Source organism: Dendropsophus ebraccatus, chromosome 5 (genome assembly GCF_027789765.1).
Source record: "Dendropsophus ebraccatus isolate aDenEbr1 chromosome 5, aDenEbr1.pat, whole genome shotgun sequence".
Taxonomy (NCBI): domain Eukaryota; kingdom Metazoa; phylum Chordata; class Amphibia; order Anura; family Hylidae; genus Dendropsophus; species Dendropsophus ebraccatus.
The window spans coordinates 104,094,111-104,112,517 of NC_091458.1; the positions used below are offsets into that span (position 1 = coordinate 104,094,111).

The 18,407-nt window shown below is 43.8% G+C and overlaps 1 protein-coding gene across 1 annotated transcript in view; it reads right to left on the minus strand.

Annotated features, from left to right (window-relative positions):
- TSGA10 (testis specific 10) overlaps positions 1-18,407 on the minus strand; it is a 52,000-nt gene that overhangs the window by 29,914 nt on the left and 3,679 nt on the right. Inside the window, exons 2-8 of the mRNA XM_069972398.1 lie at positions 15,869-16,084; positions 10,491-10,556; positions 7,053-7,203; positions 3,239-3,408; positions 2,360-2,506; positions 523-696; positions 1-78 (exon numbers count right to left, since the gene is read on the minus strand). Of these exons, the coding sequence (XP_069828499.1) occupies positions 1-78; positions 523-696; positions 2,360-2,506; positions 3,239-3,408; positions 7,053-7,203; positions 10,491-10,556; positions 15,869-16,084 (1,002 nt within the window). The remainder of the gene's footprint in view (positions 79-522; positions 697-2,359; positions 2,507-3,238; positions 3,409-7,052; positions 7,204-10,490; positions 10,557-15,868; positions 16,085-18,407) is intronic.

Genomic DNA, 18,407 nt, shown 5'->3' on the forward strand with positions numbered 1-18,407 from the left:
TATTTGAATTGATGATTGTAATTCCTCAATTTTCTGTTCCAGATGAGCTCTGTCTCCTATAGCTGTTTCCTGTGAAATCTGTATTGATACAGAAAGAAAGGACTTTAAATAGTGTGTTGAAAAATCTTGGAACAAAAATTCTGGTTATAGGGTAAATAGAAGAAGGGACCTGTTCACATTACAAAAGAGGGTAGTATGATAACAGATCCGCTTTAATGTGGTTTTCACTCAGAATATAGATGCATTTAACAGAATCATTTCAGCTCCTCTTGTTGTTACCAGGAAATAAAAGGAGACAGGTCATTTGAGAGGAGAGCTGTGGGTATGGCAGGGTGGCACAGTGCTTAGGATGCAACTTTCTCACTGCACATCTTTCTTATTAATCCATCTGTCACATGCCCAAATATTTTCACATAAGTCACATGTTAATTCAATTCTATGTATTCCTACTAACAGCAAGTGTTGCTTAACAGTTTTTTCAGCATTGTTTCAGCATTCAGATTTTTAAAATGGTTTCTTTACCTTCAGCCGTTCTCTCAAGCTGTCTCGCTCTGTGGTCATGCGGCGTAAATCTGAAACAGCACTGTCTCTCTCACTCTCTACACGCTTCAAAATGGTTTGAGCTGTTAAACTGGCTTTGGGGGTCTTTGGAGATCGCATAAGCTCTCTTCGAAGCTGGGTTATTTCTTGCTGTGCCTAAAGAAATACACAATAGTCAAAAGAAAATGAGATATGTATGTATGTATGTATCTATCTTCTGTGGCTTCTAACCAAAACGCTCTCTTGGGTGGGCAAGGGGTACCTACTATAACTAATAAATCACCAAACTCTCAGGAGTAAGACCCCCTTATATCAATATCACCCCTAAGGGTGCCTTCACCCACTGGATCCGCAGCGGATTTCACGCAGCAAAATCTGCTGCAGATACAGTGTCAGTGCATCCCTATGAGAATACATAGTTGCAGCGGGATTGACATCCCGCTGCATGTATGTAAGTTAACCCGCCGCTGCGAGTATGTATTCTCATAGGGATGCACTGACACTGGATCCGCAGAGGATTTTGCTGTGAATCTGCAGCGTGAAATCCGCTGCGGATCCGGTGTATGTGAAGGCACCCTAAAATGTAACTTTTATTCTGTTACTTTAACATTAAAGCAGTCCCCAATTTAAAAACACGTATTGCTACGTGAGCAGTAGATCCCTACTAAGGGTACAAACACACTGGGCAGCGGATTTCTCACTGCGAATTTGCAGCAAGACCCGCTGACGATCCCTGCCCTGTACACTCATGGCCAAACAAACTCGCAGCGGGATGCACATTCCGCTGTGAGTATGTCTACAGCTCGCCCCGTTAACCCCCTGGCCGCCGGAGCGAATACATCACCTGGTCCCCGCTCTGGCTTGCTTCGGGGGTTCCCAGCATGTCCCGCTCGGCCCGGCCGCAGAGCACTGATTGGCTGGGACGGATGCGAAGACACCGGGAGCCCCGAAGCAAGCCGGAGCGGGGAGCAGGTGAAGTATACGCTCCGGCGGTTTAACAGGGCGGGTTGCGGACATATTCACAGCGGGATGTGCATCCCGCTGCGAGTTTGTTTGGCCATGAGTGTACTGGGCAGGGATTCGCAGCAGGTCTTGAAACCCGCTGCGGATCCGCCCAGCGTGTTTGTACCCTGGAGAGTAGATTGCCAGTTTTACCTTAGTGATCAGATGGATCTGAAGTGACATCTATCATATAGTTGGCTGTCGGGTCTTCTGCCAACTACAAAGATGTCATTTACATCTATGGTCATCTACAAAGATGTCCCGTTAGCAAGTACAATTAAAACTTATTTGTGTATTAGCCTTTTCAACATGTTTTTTTGTCGCACACAGCGACATCCTCCAGAGGAATTGGCATCAACCCCAGTCTGCTAACATCAACCTTCTGTAGCTTTACACAGGATACCATATTTTAGGAGAATAGACCTGCTCTACATTGACCATCAAATCTTTGGAAGAGAGAATGAAACTTTTTTCTACAGGTGACAACATTTATGCTTTTGTGGGTTTCTAATCCATTAATGTTGTCCATAATTGTCAAAGAGTAGATATGGAGAACAGGTTTCCTAAATTTGTTAAAAAGAGTTAACCAGGATTAGAAAAACACAGCTTCTTTTCTTCTAAAAACAGCACCACACCTGTATTCACGTTGTGTTTGATATTACAATTACAATTGATATTACACCTCGATTCACTTCAATGAAACCAAGCTGCAATACAACACACAAACCGAGTACAAGAGTGGCACTGTTTATGGAAGTAAATCCTAGATAACCATTTGAACTAATTCTGTAGAAAATAAAAGAGACTTAGTATTTACCCTCTCGTAAAGCACATTTGTTTTGTCTCGCTCTGATGTCAGAACTTTGACGTTGGCCTGGATTTCTGCCATATGACGCTCATACTTTGTAAGCATGTTCTGGATGTCATCACGTTCCCGAATGATCTTCTTGATATCAGAGTCAAACTGTAAAATTGTAAAGATTTATCACATCAGAAACCATTCTAAAACATTCATTCTCAAAACTACTGATAAGGGTGACACAAAACTATAAGGAAAAGTTACTATGACCAGTGTTTATACGCACTGGTCTTAAAGCCAATCTGTCATCTGCAATTCACATTCCAAAATTCTGACACATTTAGCTGGAGACACGATACCTTTCATATATCCGTCTGTGCTTCTATAATGTACAAAAATGTTTTTTTTTTCTCTGGTGCAACGTGTCATAGAGGTTTACCCAAACCATTATGTTTTGAGGCCTGGAACACCTTTCCATTCCAACCCTCAGCTCTTCAGGGGCTTGGGAACACCTCTTTGGCATGTTGCCCTGGAGAATAAAAGCATTGACCTGACCTAACAACTATGTAACAGTGTCAGCAGTTTGGAATGTGAATTGCAGCTGACAGATTCACTTTTCAATTAAAATATCACAGCTGTTACATTCAGACCCCCCTGTTAATGAAACAGACACTTCAGCTGCTTCTTGTGCGCAGCAAGCTAGTATAGATTTCTACTATAATTTATGCCATTAACCGCCGTAAACTATATAGAATATGCCAGACTGTGACCCCCTTCCAGAAAAAACAAATCTTATAAATGTTTTACTTTATCTGGAAATTCCCTTTAAAAACTTTAGACAGGTCCTGTTAAGACATATTGTCACTTTGTATCTGACTTCACAACATGACTACTTACCCGGGAAGGGCTACGCCTTGGGCTACTACTACGACCTCGAAGCATCTTTCTCAGATGTTCTGCCTCTCTCTTATAGTGATCCCTTTCTTCTTCCAAATTCTTAACAAATGAATCAAGCTTAGAGGGAGATGCTGCTTTACTCTTCTCATTTGTTAAAACGCTCTTCTTCTCTAGTAAATTAAGAGGAAATGCTTCATAACATAAATCAACATAATAGTCAAACAAATAGTGAACATAAATTCATACTGATGAAATGAATGCTGTCTAATCATGGGTGACATGTATACCTATATACCTATTTGTTTTTTGTGGTAAAAAAAAATGTTTGTGGAATATTGCTGAAAAACTGCAATTAGGTGAAAAGGTAAATTCATATTGGGGGTACCGGTGGATGATTAAAGGAAAAGGCTACACAAACATCACTAACGATGATCATGCAGCCCTGGCCGCATGATTATTGTGCAATAGGCTCTGTAAGGCATGCCCATCTAACAGATCAGTGTTCGCTTACCCCACAGGTTTAGCCATCTAATACGGCCCTTACTGTAGATTGACCCTACAAGATTAAACAAGCAGTTCCCCAAAAAATTTTATTGGCCCCCCCTTGCTAGGTGCTGGCGCGTATACTCACCACAGGTGATCGGTGTCCTGTGGAACCATGACGTGAGCGCGTGCCGGATTTGAACGGTGCCGCGGGACCGGAACAAAGCCGTACCGCAGGACACCGATCATTTGTGGTGAGTATTCGCGTCAGCACCTAGCGGGGGGCCAATAAAAAAAATTTCTGAACTGCTTCTTTGAGGATATGGGAACAATTCCTTTCCACAATATCAAAACATTTACACTTTTACTATCAGCAAAGGTATAGTCTCCAAGGAATGAAGGTGTTGCAACAGCCCATATGTATTTCAGCATATGCATCAGCATACATGCCCAAGTGTATACAACAGCAAGTTGAGAAAAACCCCCAGTAGAATTGCTGCTGTAAGCATATGCTGCAACTGTGTTGGAATATTGAATCTACATTGCAGTTCTGTCTAATACCATGAAAAAAAAATACGCTCCATGTTGTGTTTGAAGCACTTTTAAAATGTTCCATGATATCAATATGTTTTGTTGCAAGAAGGAATGTAGGCTTGTTGGGCTGTGATCAAATGTTTTCATGTGATCTTCAGGACAGTTTAGCATTTTTTCGTGCGTTTTCAGATTTCTTAAGTTGCAGCAGGGCTTACATTTGTTATTTTTTTTAACATAAATGTTTCTCCCTCAAAGACTTCTATGGGGGATATAAACACCAGAAAAAAACGTTATGTTTATATGCATAATGGCGTTTTTCCAATAGTCTTCAATAGAAAACCGAGAATCACATGGTAAAGAATCACACAAAACAAGAAAACACCAGAACATCTGCCGGAAAAAAAAAACACAAAAAGCTGTTTTTTGGACTTTTTGTGGTGATTTTAAAGACTGCATAAGTTGTGTCTGAAGGAAGCTTTAAAGGGAATATCCAGACAGCGGGAAAGGTCCTACCTTTACTACTCTCTGGCCGCTTCACTTCCCTCCACTGTCTGTCTGTACAAGTAATTTCGACAAACAAGGGGGGAAGCATGTTGTGGGCGCTGCAGGCATTGTGTGCGGGCAAAATCATGCCTGCCTGCAATGTCCAGTGACATCAGTAACATTGTGCGGCTATTGGTCACTAACTGCAACATCCTCCCTCCCCCCTCTCGTCTTTGGAAGATACTTCCAAGAACGGGCAAGTGGAGCATCCAGAGAGAAGAAAAGGTAGGACCTTTCCTGCTCTTCGGATATTCTCTTTAGAGGTGTTATCCAGTGTTACAAAAACATGGCTACTTTCTTCCAAAAAACTCGACTCTTGTTTTCAGTGCACTTTGGGAGGATCTGGAATTAAGCCACATTGGAACTGAACTGAGTTGCAAAACCCCACCCAAGCTGGAAACAAGAGTGGAGCTGTCTCTAAAGGAAAGTGGCAATTTTTTAACACTGGATAACCCCTTTAAGGATAGCTTCCCACCTACTGCGTCGCAGTGGATTTCACGATGCAAGTTCTGCAGCGAAATCTGCAGTGATACTTGGTACTATCATTTTCTATGGCTTTACATTCTCGCAGGGGGTTACATATTCCGTTGGGAGAATGTAGCCCCACTTAACCCACCGCTGCCAGGCTAGTAAGTTACCTGGCCGCATTCCCACTTGCTTCTCAGGCTCCTGTCCCCCTCAGCCAATCAGTGCACTGTCCCGCCACAGCCACTGTACTTACATAGCTATAAAGCCATGTAGGCAATTTTGGAAGTTTCTTTTTTTTAAATGACAGTTTCCCTTTAAATCTCAGTACCAAGCCACTATTATCCACATGTTAAAAAAAACAGGACTTCACATATGGAAAAGATTTGTAACTTTCGCCTGAATGTTTTATGACAAGGGATTTGGCAAAAATTTTTATTAGGAGAAAGGTGTCCTCAGTAATTGTGGCCAGTGATTGGCTATAGGAATGATTGGGTATACATGGACACATCCTCACTGCAGCTCTGTAAACAAAGTCGGAGGGGAGGACTGAAGCGGAAGCACTGCGTGCAACACAGTGAGTATAGTGAATTTTATTATGTTATTATGACAGGCTGTATTTTAATATTTCGGAAAACCTGAAATCTAATTTTATGCTAATATTGAAAACTATATAGTGGTACCTTGGTTTAAGAGCGTTTTGCAAGAAGAGCTCACAGTTTTTCAAAATTGTAACTTGGTTTAAGAGTATTGCTTTGGTTTAAGAGCACCCTGTACTGGGTGGGAGCGGGAGTGGGGGAGGGGCATGGTCTGCATAGTGGGGTCTACAGCACTGGAAGTCTACCTCACCTTCCAAATCATGGAAGACCCACTTCAGGCTGGGGCTTACATCTGGGGACAAAACTGTGGAGGTAATCTCTCCATAGCTGTAACTCCTCTCTCCCCGGACAGAGAGTACTGCATGTATGTGCCCATTTACGCCCTGCTCATTCCTTCATGCTCCCTGCTATCTCTGTCAGCTTTTGTGTTTCCCATCCTCTCCATTTACACTCAGCTATACACACTGCTGCTATAATGTGCCTGCACTTACACTCAGCTATACACACTACTGCTATAACGTGCCTGCACTCATTCTCAGCTATACACACTGTTGTATAGAAAAGTTTCTGTCCCTGTCCTCCTGCACAGCTCTGTGATTCTCACTCCCTGGTCTATGCTGAACCACACAGACCTCTGACAGCAGCCCTGCTTCTCTATTCTAGCCTGTTGTACTACCCTACTGAATTATGTAGATCTGCAATTCCATCCTGTATCTAAAAACTGCTGCTGTTTTTTTCATTCTTATGTACTTATACTATACATTATACTCAACATGCTGATTGCTATACTCAGGGCCGATTCTGGGGTATCTGCAGCCTGAGGCAAACCTCAGGCGACCGCCTCCTCACTAGCGCCCGGACACCGCCCCCCGCAGCAAGCCTAACCCCACCCCCCGCGCTGGAGACCCCATCGCCACAGTGCAACCCGCTCCGACCCCGGCGGGATGTGGGGACATCGGTGAGCTTGGGCGGCGGGCTGGCTGCGGAGGCACAGGTGAGCGGCTGCAGGGTTGCTGTCATCTTTGTTAAGTGAAACTTAACAAAAATGACAGCAGGGGGAACATTATGCCGCCCTCTGCAGGAGAATATTATAGGATAATGTAACCTGATCATTGTGCTTCTCTGAGACCTCAGCATTATATTTTTACATTTCAGAAAACGAACAAAATAGCATGCAATGACAAAAATACCGGATTTTTCAAGCTTTTCAATTTTTTTCCCGAGTCTGTTGTTGTCTTCTTGCAGTTGGTCTAAAAGCAGGTTTATAGCCTTGGTCTCCTGTTTTTTTCCCTCTAGTTCAGTTACTGCTTTTTCTAGTTGTTCTTTGGCAGTGTTGGCATCCTAATTTAAAAGGAACAGCATTGTTATAGTCTACATTTACCACAGTAGTCATACAGTTACAGCATGTATTCAATATGAGGCAATGTTAACTCACTGTCCTGGATTTATCAATCTGTTGGCCTCGAAAACATTTAAGTGTTGGACAAATAGCAACCAATTTTACAGCTGTAATTTTACCAGCCATAAAAGGAAAGGATGTTTAAGGACTATTTTTTTTTGTGTATATGTATGGCCCAAACTTTGCCATTTTCAAGGTGTTGATCCCCGCCATGAATCGCTTCCCTGTGTTGATGTTGGATAAAGGTCCTTGTCTGCTCAGCCGATCAGCAAATGAGGCGGACACCACTGTAGTAACTGAATGGGTTAACAGGCAAGCTCCTTGTGCCAATACAAAAAAGCACTGTACAGTGGGAACAACACTGTGACGACAGCTGAGGTGGAGAAGCGGGCAAGGTAAGTATATATTTTTTCTTAGCAATCCAAAAGGAGACCCCCGCACCGCTCACTCTCCGCTTGCAAATTGTACACCCTTGCGCTGCCACTTAGGATCCACACTGCTCAAGGTGCTCAACGACACTGAAGGCCAGTAGTAGAGTACACTTCCAATGGAAAGAAGGAAAGTCGGAGCACGTCTTTAAACGCAGCAATCTAAGGGTACAAACACACACACACCGTGTTTTTGCTGCGTGTTTGCTGCGTATTTGCTGCGTGTTTGCTGCGTATCGCAGCAGTAAATACGCTGCGTATACGGTGTGTGGGTTTATACCCTGAGTCTTTATTCAGCAAACAGGCAGCACAGATGAATGTGAAGACTGAACAGGCAACAGCTGTTTCACACGTCACAGCCTGCTTTCTCACAGCCCTAACGTCAGTACTGTAACAGACAATGTGGAGAGGTTGTAGATGGAGTCTATATTTCCCCAAGTTTTATCAGAATGTATGCAGTAGGTCTGGTGTAAAGCCTGGTAATGGGTGCTGATGTCCAGGCAACAGCTAGACAGTCCGGGTTTTAGAGTTCTGAGGCAGAGTAATCAGGACTCAGGTGCGATGGCCTTACAAAAGTCTGCTAGGTGCTCAGATCTCTCTCTCTCTCCCTGGGGAAAAGAGCTAAGGCCAAGTGTCTGTGAGAGCCCTGCTCATAAACTGCATCGGGTTGTATGGACTGTGCTATTCTGTTTTGTTGGTGCCAGGTACTAGGCCTGCACTGAGTTAGCCAGAAGCATTTATGTTTAGTTAGAGCCGGACAGGCATAGGGTTTTATTTTGCTGTTTTATTTTGTTTTACTACAACCTGAGAAATAAAACTGGCTGCGGTCAGTTATACCAAACCTTGGTGTGGACTGACTCCTGCATGTGTGCCTGCCAGAGTGTCTGTCTACCCCAGGAGACCCTTTCCTGCTACCTAACCCCTTACAGTGCGTATACTTCCCCTTATATACAACTCACCCATGTGAATATAATGAAGTTAAAAACATAATTATCACATATACAAAGTAAAAATATAATACAAAAACATTTTTACACAATGCAATATACAAAAGTTATGTTACTTTACCAACAGGTACCATGTATTGCAACGTACCTGTCGGTAAAGTAACATAACTTTTGTATATTGCATTGTGTAAAAATGTTTTTGTATTATATTTCTACTTTGTATATGTGATAATTATGTTTTTAACTTCATTATATTCACATGGGTGAGTTGTATATAAGGGGAAGTATACGTACTGGCGCTAGGGCTGTGAGAAAGCACGCTGTGACGTGTGAAACAGCTGTTGCCTGTTTAGTCTTCACATTCATCTGTACTGCCTGTTTGCTGAATAAAGACTAAGATTGCTGCGACGTTCCTTCTTTCCATTGGAAGTGTATATATTTTTTTCTTATTTTACAGGGACCGGAACCTTAAAGTTAATTTGTCCTAAGAAAATTCATTAAAATTTAAAGGAGAAGTCCGGCCATCATCCTTTCTAGCAGCCACAGCCCACACAGCTCTGGGAGTCGTGACATCACTATTTATCCAGGAAGTGAAGCCTTGATGCAGTAGTAAGTGCAGGGGAAAAAAGCACTTTATGTGCACTTCCCATAATAAGTGTATATTGGTGATTTGTATAACTTTTAGGGGGCAATACAATACTTTAATAAAAATTTTCGCGGGACTTCTCCTTTAGGACTCATTTTGATAGTAGTTTTTTTTTCAGCCTATGTGAATTCTGGTGCGGGAGCATCTGTGCGTGCCCGCATTTAAATTGACCGCTGCACACAACTCCACCTTTCATTTTCCAAGGTGTCTGTGAGGAATGAAAGGTGGAATCTGATTGGTTGCTAGGGGCAACTGAGCCAGTTTCACTTTACACCATGTTTGATAAATCTCCCCCTATGTGTATACACTCCGCCCGGGATTCCCTCAGTCTTCCCCACAACGTAAGTTCAGTACTAATCATGGCCGTTGCAACAACGGCCGCGATTACTACGGAACTTACGTTGTGTGAACATAGCCTTATAGTGAAATGGCACCATCACTAGTATTACTAAGTATGTACTAGCTCACACAAAGAAACAGTAGCAAAGTACTGTATTTACATAGATGCTATCCTATTTTGGAACTGGAGCCTATCTTCCAATTATGAGCAAGTAACATACACATATTGTATATTCCAAATTATCTTACTGATGGCTAGTGATTTTTGCAGCACAAAGAAGCTACTGTTATTTGTCTTTGCAGCTTAGGCTATGTTGACACATAGGGGGACATGTATCATCTGGCGTTCCGGGGGTTTTTGGCGGAAATTGCCGATTTGCGCAATATTTTATTCGCAAATGGCCGATTTGCAAATAAAATATTTGTAAATCGGCACTTTCCGCCGGGTAGCGGGGAGGGGGTGTGAAGGGGGCGGAACGGAGGGTTCACCTTCCGTTCCGCAAAAAGATACGCCGAAAACCTACTCCAGTCCTCAGCTGGCGTAGGTTTTCGGCGGTGCGCACCAGAGCGCACGGGATTTATGTAGAGGCAGTCCGCCTCTACATAAATCCCCGTAGCGCCGGAGATGCAGGGAGATTTATAAGTCCGGCGTAAAAACCGCCGGACTTAATAAATGTCCCCCATAGAGTTTAATTATTGTTAATTAAGACTATTTTGATGTGAATTGCGCAATCATAAAAAATGGCTAATACTCATTAAATGCTATATGTGAACTTAGCCTTGGACCAGTTGCTTATGGCTATAAGACTGCACATGTTACAATGTGAGAATTTCTCATTCTTATATAAATGTGACTAATTTCTACTCACTGATTTAAGATTTTTTACTGTGACCTCCAAATTGTCAATGGTTTTCTGCTGTTGTCTTATTTCATTCTGAAAGTACAAAAAAGGAAATGGTTGTTACATTAATAGCAATCAATATTTTACAATTAGAACTAGCTGACAATGAAACATGAGTGATAACAGCTCCCTATAATCATTATGGGCTACTGCTTGCAAAAGAGAACCACTCCAATGTATTAGTTTGTATAGTGGGCAAACTTCACTGGTGACTAGGGCAGTGGTTTAAAAATAATCCTAACCACCAATGGTTCCTGAAATATACAACCATTGTATGTTGAAACTATTGTATCATTAGACAAAAATGGTGATTGGTACTCTGAGCCCCCTCCCCCCCCCCCCCCCCCCCCCCCCGGAGGACCCCCTGCAGTGGCTGGATCTTCTCCCTTCCTTGGAAGAGGGGGAGAGCTCGCTGCTGAGCTCCCCTGTCTCTCTGGAGGAGTTGAAGACTGCTATCTCCCATCTACCCCCCATGAAATCACCAGGCCCTGATGGTTTTTCGGGGGAATTCTATAAGCTGTTATGCGATGAGATTTCCCCGGCCCTACTACCTATGTACAATGCTTACCTCTCTGGTCAGGTGGTCCCGCCGCAAAGCAATACAGCCCATATAGTTGTCCTACCGAAACCTGGCAGAGATCCCACTGACCCTGCCTCCTACAGGCCGATCTCTCTAATAAATGTGGACTTGAAGATAATATCTAAAATTATGGCAGACCGCCTTGCGAGTATCTTTCCCTGTTTAATCTCCCCTACACAGGTGGGCTTTGTTATGGGAAGGGCGGCTGTAACCAACTTACGAACCGTTATAGCGGTCATGGACGAGGTCCGCCGACACCCGGCCAGGCATCCATCCTGTTGTCCTTAGATGCCGAGAAGGCCTTTGATAATGTGCACTGGGGGTGGCTGCGGACAGTACTGCACAAAATGGCCTTTCCGGAGGCTTTTCTGGACTAATCAATGCCATGTATTCCTCTCCCCTGGCTAGGATCTCTACCCCAGGGTTCTTATCTCCCACTTTTCCCTTGCAGAGGGGGACGCGTCAGGGGTGTCCTCTTTCCCCGTTACTATTTAATCTAATTATTGAACCCCTGTCTAGATATCTGAGTGCTTCCCCTGCGATCAGAGGAATCAAGGTAGGGAACCGAGAGGTGAAGTCAGTACTTTTTGCCGATGACTTATTGCTCTTTCTTGACCACCCGTCTGCAGATCTGCCCATAGTATTTGAGTCTCTACGGCTCTTTGGGCAATACTCAGGGTATAAGGTCAACATCGGCAAGAGTGAGATTCTTGACATCTCGGCTCCTCCGGCTCGCAGATTGGGACCTTTACCGGTACCAGTGCGGATAGCCACTACTCACATTAAATATCTAGGAATTCTTATTGGCAAAACCCCTCACTCTATTTATTCCTTGAACTATCCCCCCTTGATTGCTAAGATAACAGCTGAGCTCTGCCGCTGGTCCCACATCCCCTTACCACTATTGGCTCGTTGCCATCTCTTGAAGATGATGTCGTTTGCCAAGCTCTTATATCCAATGCAGACCATCCCGCTCTTGCTTCGACACCAGGATGTGAGCACACTCCAGAGGGCATTCGTGCAGTTCATCTGGGTGAACAGAAGGCCTCGTATCGCCTATCGTAAATTAATTTTTGCCAAGGATAAAGGGGGGCTCAACCTACCTGACATCAGGCTGTATAATTTAGCGTGCTTATTGAGACACTACATTGACTGGTTTAGGGGCGGGGGTGGCTTTTCAAATGTGGCTCTGGAGGCGGAGTTGGCCTCCCCGTGGTCCCTGAACTCTCTCCTTCATACTAAGCTGTCTGCTCTCCCATCCGTGATCAAGACTAGTGTTCTTTTCAGAGACACGATAGCGGCTTGGAAGGCAGTCCGCTCCTCTCTGGGCCTGGCTTTTCAAGTCAGCAAGTTTATGGGATTATGGGGTCACATAGCTTTCCCGGAGGGAAACAGCAATAAGATGTTTCTAGAATGGAAATCTAAGGGGATACGAATAGTACAAGATATCCTCCATGATAAAAAGCCCAGGTTACTTACGTTCCCAGAGTTATGCGCCAAATGGGGACTGGGACCTAATCACTTTCTATCTTATGGTCAGGTTTCCTCTTTCCTACTTTCCTGCTTGAGGAGTTGGCAAAAGGAAATAGATACTGGGATTTTAGATACATATATTACGACTGAGGAGGCGTGTCACTCTCTTTCCGTCCTATATGGTGATCTCAAGAGGGAGACATTGTCACCAATCCTCCCATCTATGTTTGCATATTGGGAAAGGAAACTGGGTGACACCAACCTTACTGACCCTATCTTGAAAGGGTGGGGGACTGTCTGCAACGCTATTGTTAATGAACGGTGGAGAGAAACTCATTTTAAGATCATCCATCATGCGACATATGGTTTCTCCTTGCCGAAATCCCTGTCACATCCGGACAGATTGACAGCTTGCCTGAAATGTCATGCCCCTGGATCGGACCTGCTGCATGGGTTACTGACGTGCCCCAAGGTGCTACCCTTTTGGGGGGCCTTGGCGCAGTTGTGGGATAGGAGGTTGCACCAACACTTAACTGTCGATCCCCGAACGGTGGTATTGCACATTTCGGGGGATGAACGGCCTATGTCTCATCTTTTACATATATTTATCCTGGTAGCGAAAAGGTGTCTCTTGGATAAATGGCTGCAGCCTTCTATTCCAACGATCCCAGAGGTGGTGGGGCAAATGAAGTACTATCTTAGGATGGATCAGCTAGATGCGGAATTGCAAAAAGATAAAAAGGCGAAACATTTTGTTGCTAAGTGGAGGTCTTTCATTTGTGCCTTTCTTAACCCTGCCGAAATAGTGTCAGTAATATATCCATTTCGACTCACGGAATGGTATCTGAAGGCGGACCTTGCTGGTAGCCTAGGGAAACTGAAACTTCCAGCTCCCAGAGGTAGCTCTCCTGTGCCATAGCTGCTCTGCGGCTTACTCAATCTCCGTGAAATTTTGGGCCTGTACTTAGAGTTTAGAGTTTTGTGGTCCTGATTGGAGGGTCCTGCGAGCAAGGGGAGGGACGGGTGAGGGGAGGGTGGTCCAAATTTTGGGTTATTGTGTTTCTTTTTTGGTTATGTTTCTACTCCTGCTTTGAGAGTATGTGTCAACCACCTTACTCTGTATAATGGCTTTATTGATATGTGTTGTGAAAATTTGTGAAAAACTGAATAAATACATTCTTAAAAAAAAAAAAAAATGGTGATTGGTTCTGGGGCATCCAAAATGTCTTCCCAAAATTATAAAAAGTGAGATTTAAAGAAAAATAAGCAGTTAACTGAGGGTCTGTCCACACGTAAAGACTCGCAGCATGAATCTTGCTGCAAGTCTGTCAGGTCCTGGCAGTTCTCTGTTACTACACACTCGCAGCGGTCTGAACGACCACTGCGGGTATGTTATTCTGCCGGCCCCTTAACCCCTTCTGATCCCGCCTTGCTGTGTCTGTATATACGTTATCTGTCCTCTCTGCACGGGTCCCGCTGTCCTGCTCTCCCGCCCGGCCAATCAGTGGGCAACACACTGATTGGCTGGGCGGGAGAGCAGGACGCTGGGACCCCGTGCAGGAGACAGGTAATGTATATACAGACACAGCAGAGCGGGAGCCGAAGGGGTTAAGGGGCCGGCAGAATTACATACTCGAGGCAGTCGTTCGTAGTGACAGGGAACTGCCAGGACCTGTGACGCTGTGAGTCTGTACGTGTGAACTGACCCTAATAGGGATAAAGCAAGTCCTTACATTCAACAGTCAGAAAGAGCTACTGGAGACTGTAAACGACTTTTTTATGTAGAGGACTGGACAGTTTTCAGGGTTTTGTCAAGTCCCTAGTGCTCAAAAGGGCAACTCATCCTAGCACAGGTAAAGAGCAGTACAAAATATGTAGTATCACACTGTATGTGTATAGACGCTACTAGACAACCAATTACTTCATGTACTTCGGTAATACTGGGGTTTGACCAATTGTATTGGTTGATCATTTAGCTATTCACGTGTGCTGCAGATCCTGACTGTCTGTAGCAGTGTACGTTGAGTCTGGTCTCAAGTTACGATGGTCCAGAAAGGACCATTACACAGTGATCCCTCATTTACAATGGCCTAAGGTTACAATATTTTCAACATACAATGGTCCTTTCTGCACCATTGTAACTTGAGACCAGACTCAACATACAATTCTACAGACAGTCAGGGTCTGATGTTTTAACAATAAAGGTGCCCATTTTACTGATAGAACCCAAGTATTAGTGAAGTGCATGCAATGATGTCTAGTAGCACCTCCCTACAGTACAGTGTGATACTACATGTCCTGTACTGCTGTGTGTCTAGTATCTTCTCCTTACTGTAGTGTGATACTACATGTCCTGTACTGCTGTGTGTGTCTGATATCTCCTCCCTACAGTACAGTGTGGTACTACATTTCCTGTACTGCTCTTTACCTGTGCCAGGATGAGTTGCTCCTTTAGGCACCAGGTGAAGACAACTTCATTTTATTTTTTGGGGACCCTGTGTGATCTGTACAGGACCCTAAAAATGTCCCAGTCTTCTACATAGAAAGTGATTTACATCTTCCAGTTGCTCTTTCTGACTGTTGTGAAATTTATTGAAAAAAGCTTTATAAAATATTAAAGCGGTACTATGGAGAAAATAAAAAATGTTTTCAAATCAACTGGTGCCAGAAAGTTATACAGATTTGTAAATTAATTCTGTTCAAAATCTCAGTTCTTCCAGTACTTATCAGCTCCTGTATGTTATGCAGGAAGTTTGACAGGGTGCTCCCTATTGCCACCTCTGTACCTGACAGGAACTGTCCAGACCAGAGGAGGTTTTCTATAGGGATTTTCTACTGCTCTGGACAGTTCCTGTCACAGACAGTGGTGGCAGCAGGGACCATAGAGTCAAACTGGAGTCAGTGGTCTCCTATGCAGCTATGTATCACTATTAGAGATGAGCGAACCGGGTTCGGGTTCGAGTCGATCCGAACCCGAACGTTTGGTATTTGATTAGTGGTGGCTGCTGAAATTTGAAAACAGCTCTAAGGTTGTCTGGAATACATGGATACAGCCAATGACTATATCCATGTTTTCCACATAGCCTTAGGGCTTTATCCAAGGTCAGCAGCCACCGCTAATCAAATGCCCAAAGTTCAGGTTCGGATGGACTCGAGCATGCTCCAGGTTCGCTCATCTCTAGTAGAATCCAAAATTGCACCATCCAAGCTGGTTTTCTGTTTGTGAATTCCATCTTTAGATGTATCACTTTCTGATGGATATTAAATACCTGAAACTAATGGAAATGAATACCTTTGCTTGTCGTAGTTCCTCTTCAGCAATATTTAGAGCTTGTTCCTTCTCTTTTTCTAGTTGTTCTGCTAGCTTGTCTATCTCTGTCAGTTCTTTGCAGAGTTGCTCATTTTTCTGAGTCAAGATATCAACTTCATTGCTCACAGCTTCTTTGTCTTCTGCAAGATGTACAATGTGCTTTTCTAGAGTGCAATTTGTGGCCTGCAGCTCATCAATCTGGTGGGTAAAGCAATCGCTCATTAGGTGCTTTCTATCACACAATTCCGGATTATTACACTGCTCGAAAAAAAAGGAACACTAATGGTGGGTTTACACTGAACGATTATTGTTTGAATTTTCACAATAACAATCGCATTTGAGCGATAATCGGCTCATGCAAACACAGCGAATGATCAAACGACAAGCAAGAAATCGTTCATTGTGATCTTTTAACATGTTCTAATATCATTGGTCGCTAAAAATTCGCTGATCACTTCGTGTACACAGTCTTTTCAAAAATTCACCCTATGTGTGAGATGGGCTTAAGCGATTTTAAAAACGATTTTTCTAACAATTTTTCTAACTATTTATTCGTCTAAACGCTGATCGTTATAAAACCCAAATCGTTTCTTTAAAATCGTTAAACGATTAATTGGGCAACTTATCACTCCGTGTAAACGAACCATTAAACAACACAATATAACTCCAAGTAATGGTGCATTTACACAGACAGATTTATCTGACAGATTTTTGAAGCCAAAGCCAGGAATGGATTAGAAAAGAGAAGAAATCTCAGTCTTTCCTTTATGACCTGCTCCTTGTTTATAGTCTGTTCATGGTTTTGGCTTCAAAAATCTGTCAGATAAATCTGTCTGTGTAAATGCACCTTAAATCAAACTTCTGTGAAATCAAGCTGCCCACTTAGCAAGCAACACTGATTGACAGTGGAAATTATTGGCAATTAGCAAGACACACTCAATTAGGGTGGGTTCACACAGAGGAATTCTCGCAGATAAATTCCGCGGAATTCCGTCGCCTGTACACGAGCACGGCCGCGAGCCTCTCCACCTGTGCCATAGAAACAATTCTATGCACGGGCGGATTCCGCATTCCGCCGAAAGAATTGACACATCAATTTATCCGCGAGAATTCCTCAGTGTGAACCCACACAGTGGTTCTGCAGGTGGGGACCACAGACCACTTTGCTGTGGTTTGCTGTTTGCTGTGTCAGTCAGTGTAGTGTCCAGAGGCTGGAGGTGCTACCAGGAGACAGGCCAGTACACCAGGAGATGTGGAGGAATGTGCAGATGGGGAATGTGCACAGGGCCCAACACGGTGCAGGATGCTTGGCATTTGCCAGAGAACACCAGGATTACCAAATTCGTCACTGGCGCCCTTCACAGATGAAAGCAGGTTCACACTGAGCACATGTGACAGATATGACAGAGTCTGGAGATGCCACCTACTGCCTGCAACATCCTTCAGCATGACTGGTTTCAGTGGGTCAGTAACGGTATTGGGTGGTATTTCTTTGGAGGGCCGTTAGGTACTGAGATGAGATCCTCAGACCCCTTGTGAGACCATATGATGGTGCAGTTGGCCCTGGGTTCCACCTAATGTAGGACAATGCTAGACCCAATGTGGCTGGAGTGTGTCAGCAATTTCTGCAAGATGAAGGCATTGAAGCTATGGACTGGCCCGCCCGTTCCCCAGACCTGAATCCCATTGAGCACATCTGGGACCTAATTTCTCGCTCCATCCACCAACGTCACCTTGCACCACAGACTGGCCAGGAGTTGGCGGATGCTTTAGTCCAGATCTGAAAAGAGATCCCTCAGGAGACCATCCGCCACCTCATCAGGAGCATGCCCAGGCATTGTAGGGAAGTCATACAGGCACGTGGAGGCCACACACAATACTAAGCCTCATTTTGACTTATTTAAAGGACATTACATCAAAGATGGATCAGCCTGGAGTGTGTTTTTCCACTTCAAAATTGTGTGTGACTCCAAATCCAGGCTTCCATTGGTTAATACATTTGATTTCCATTGATAATGTTTGTGTGATTTTGTTGTCAGCACATTCAACTTTGTACAGAACAAAGTATTCAATGAAAATATTTCATTTATTCAGATTTAGCAGTGTATTTATTCATAGGATATGTTTATATATACAGAACCATATGTGCTCATTCCATATTATTATTTACTAAAAGGGTATGTTTATACATACAGAACAATGTGCTCATTCCAATATTATACTTTCCAGGTTTTCTGCAGCAAAACTGGGTGCAGATCAAATCTTATTATTGTAGCAGGATAGGGCATTTAAATTAATCTTGTCAACACAAGCCAGAAGGAATTTGCTCAGTGTGCAGTCTTTTTTTAAACTGCTGCATGCCAGTTCATGTAGGAGATCCACTGAAGATTTAGGGGGACATTTATGAAACATACACCAGAGGCGTACGCCAGAGAGAAGGTGCAGATTCACCCCTTCTCCCTGGCATACGCCTTTCGTAGGCCCAGCTCAACCTATGGGCAGGCTGGAGAAGCTTGGGGGG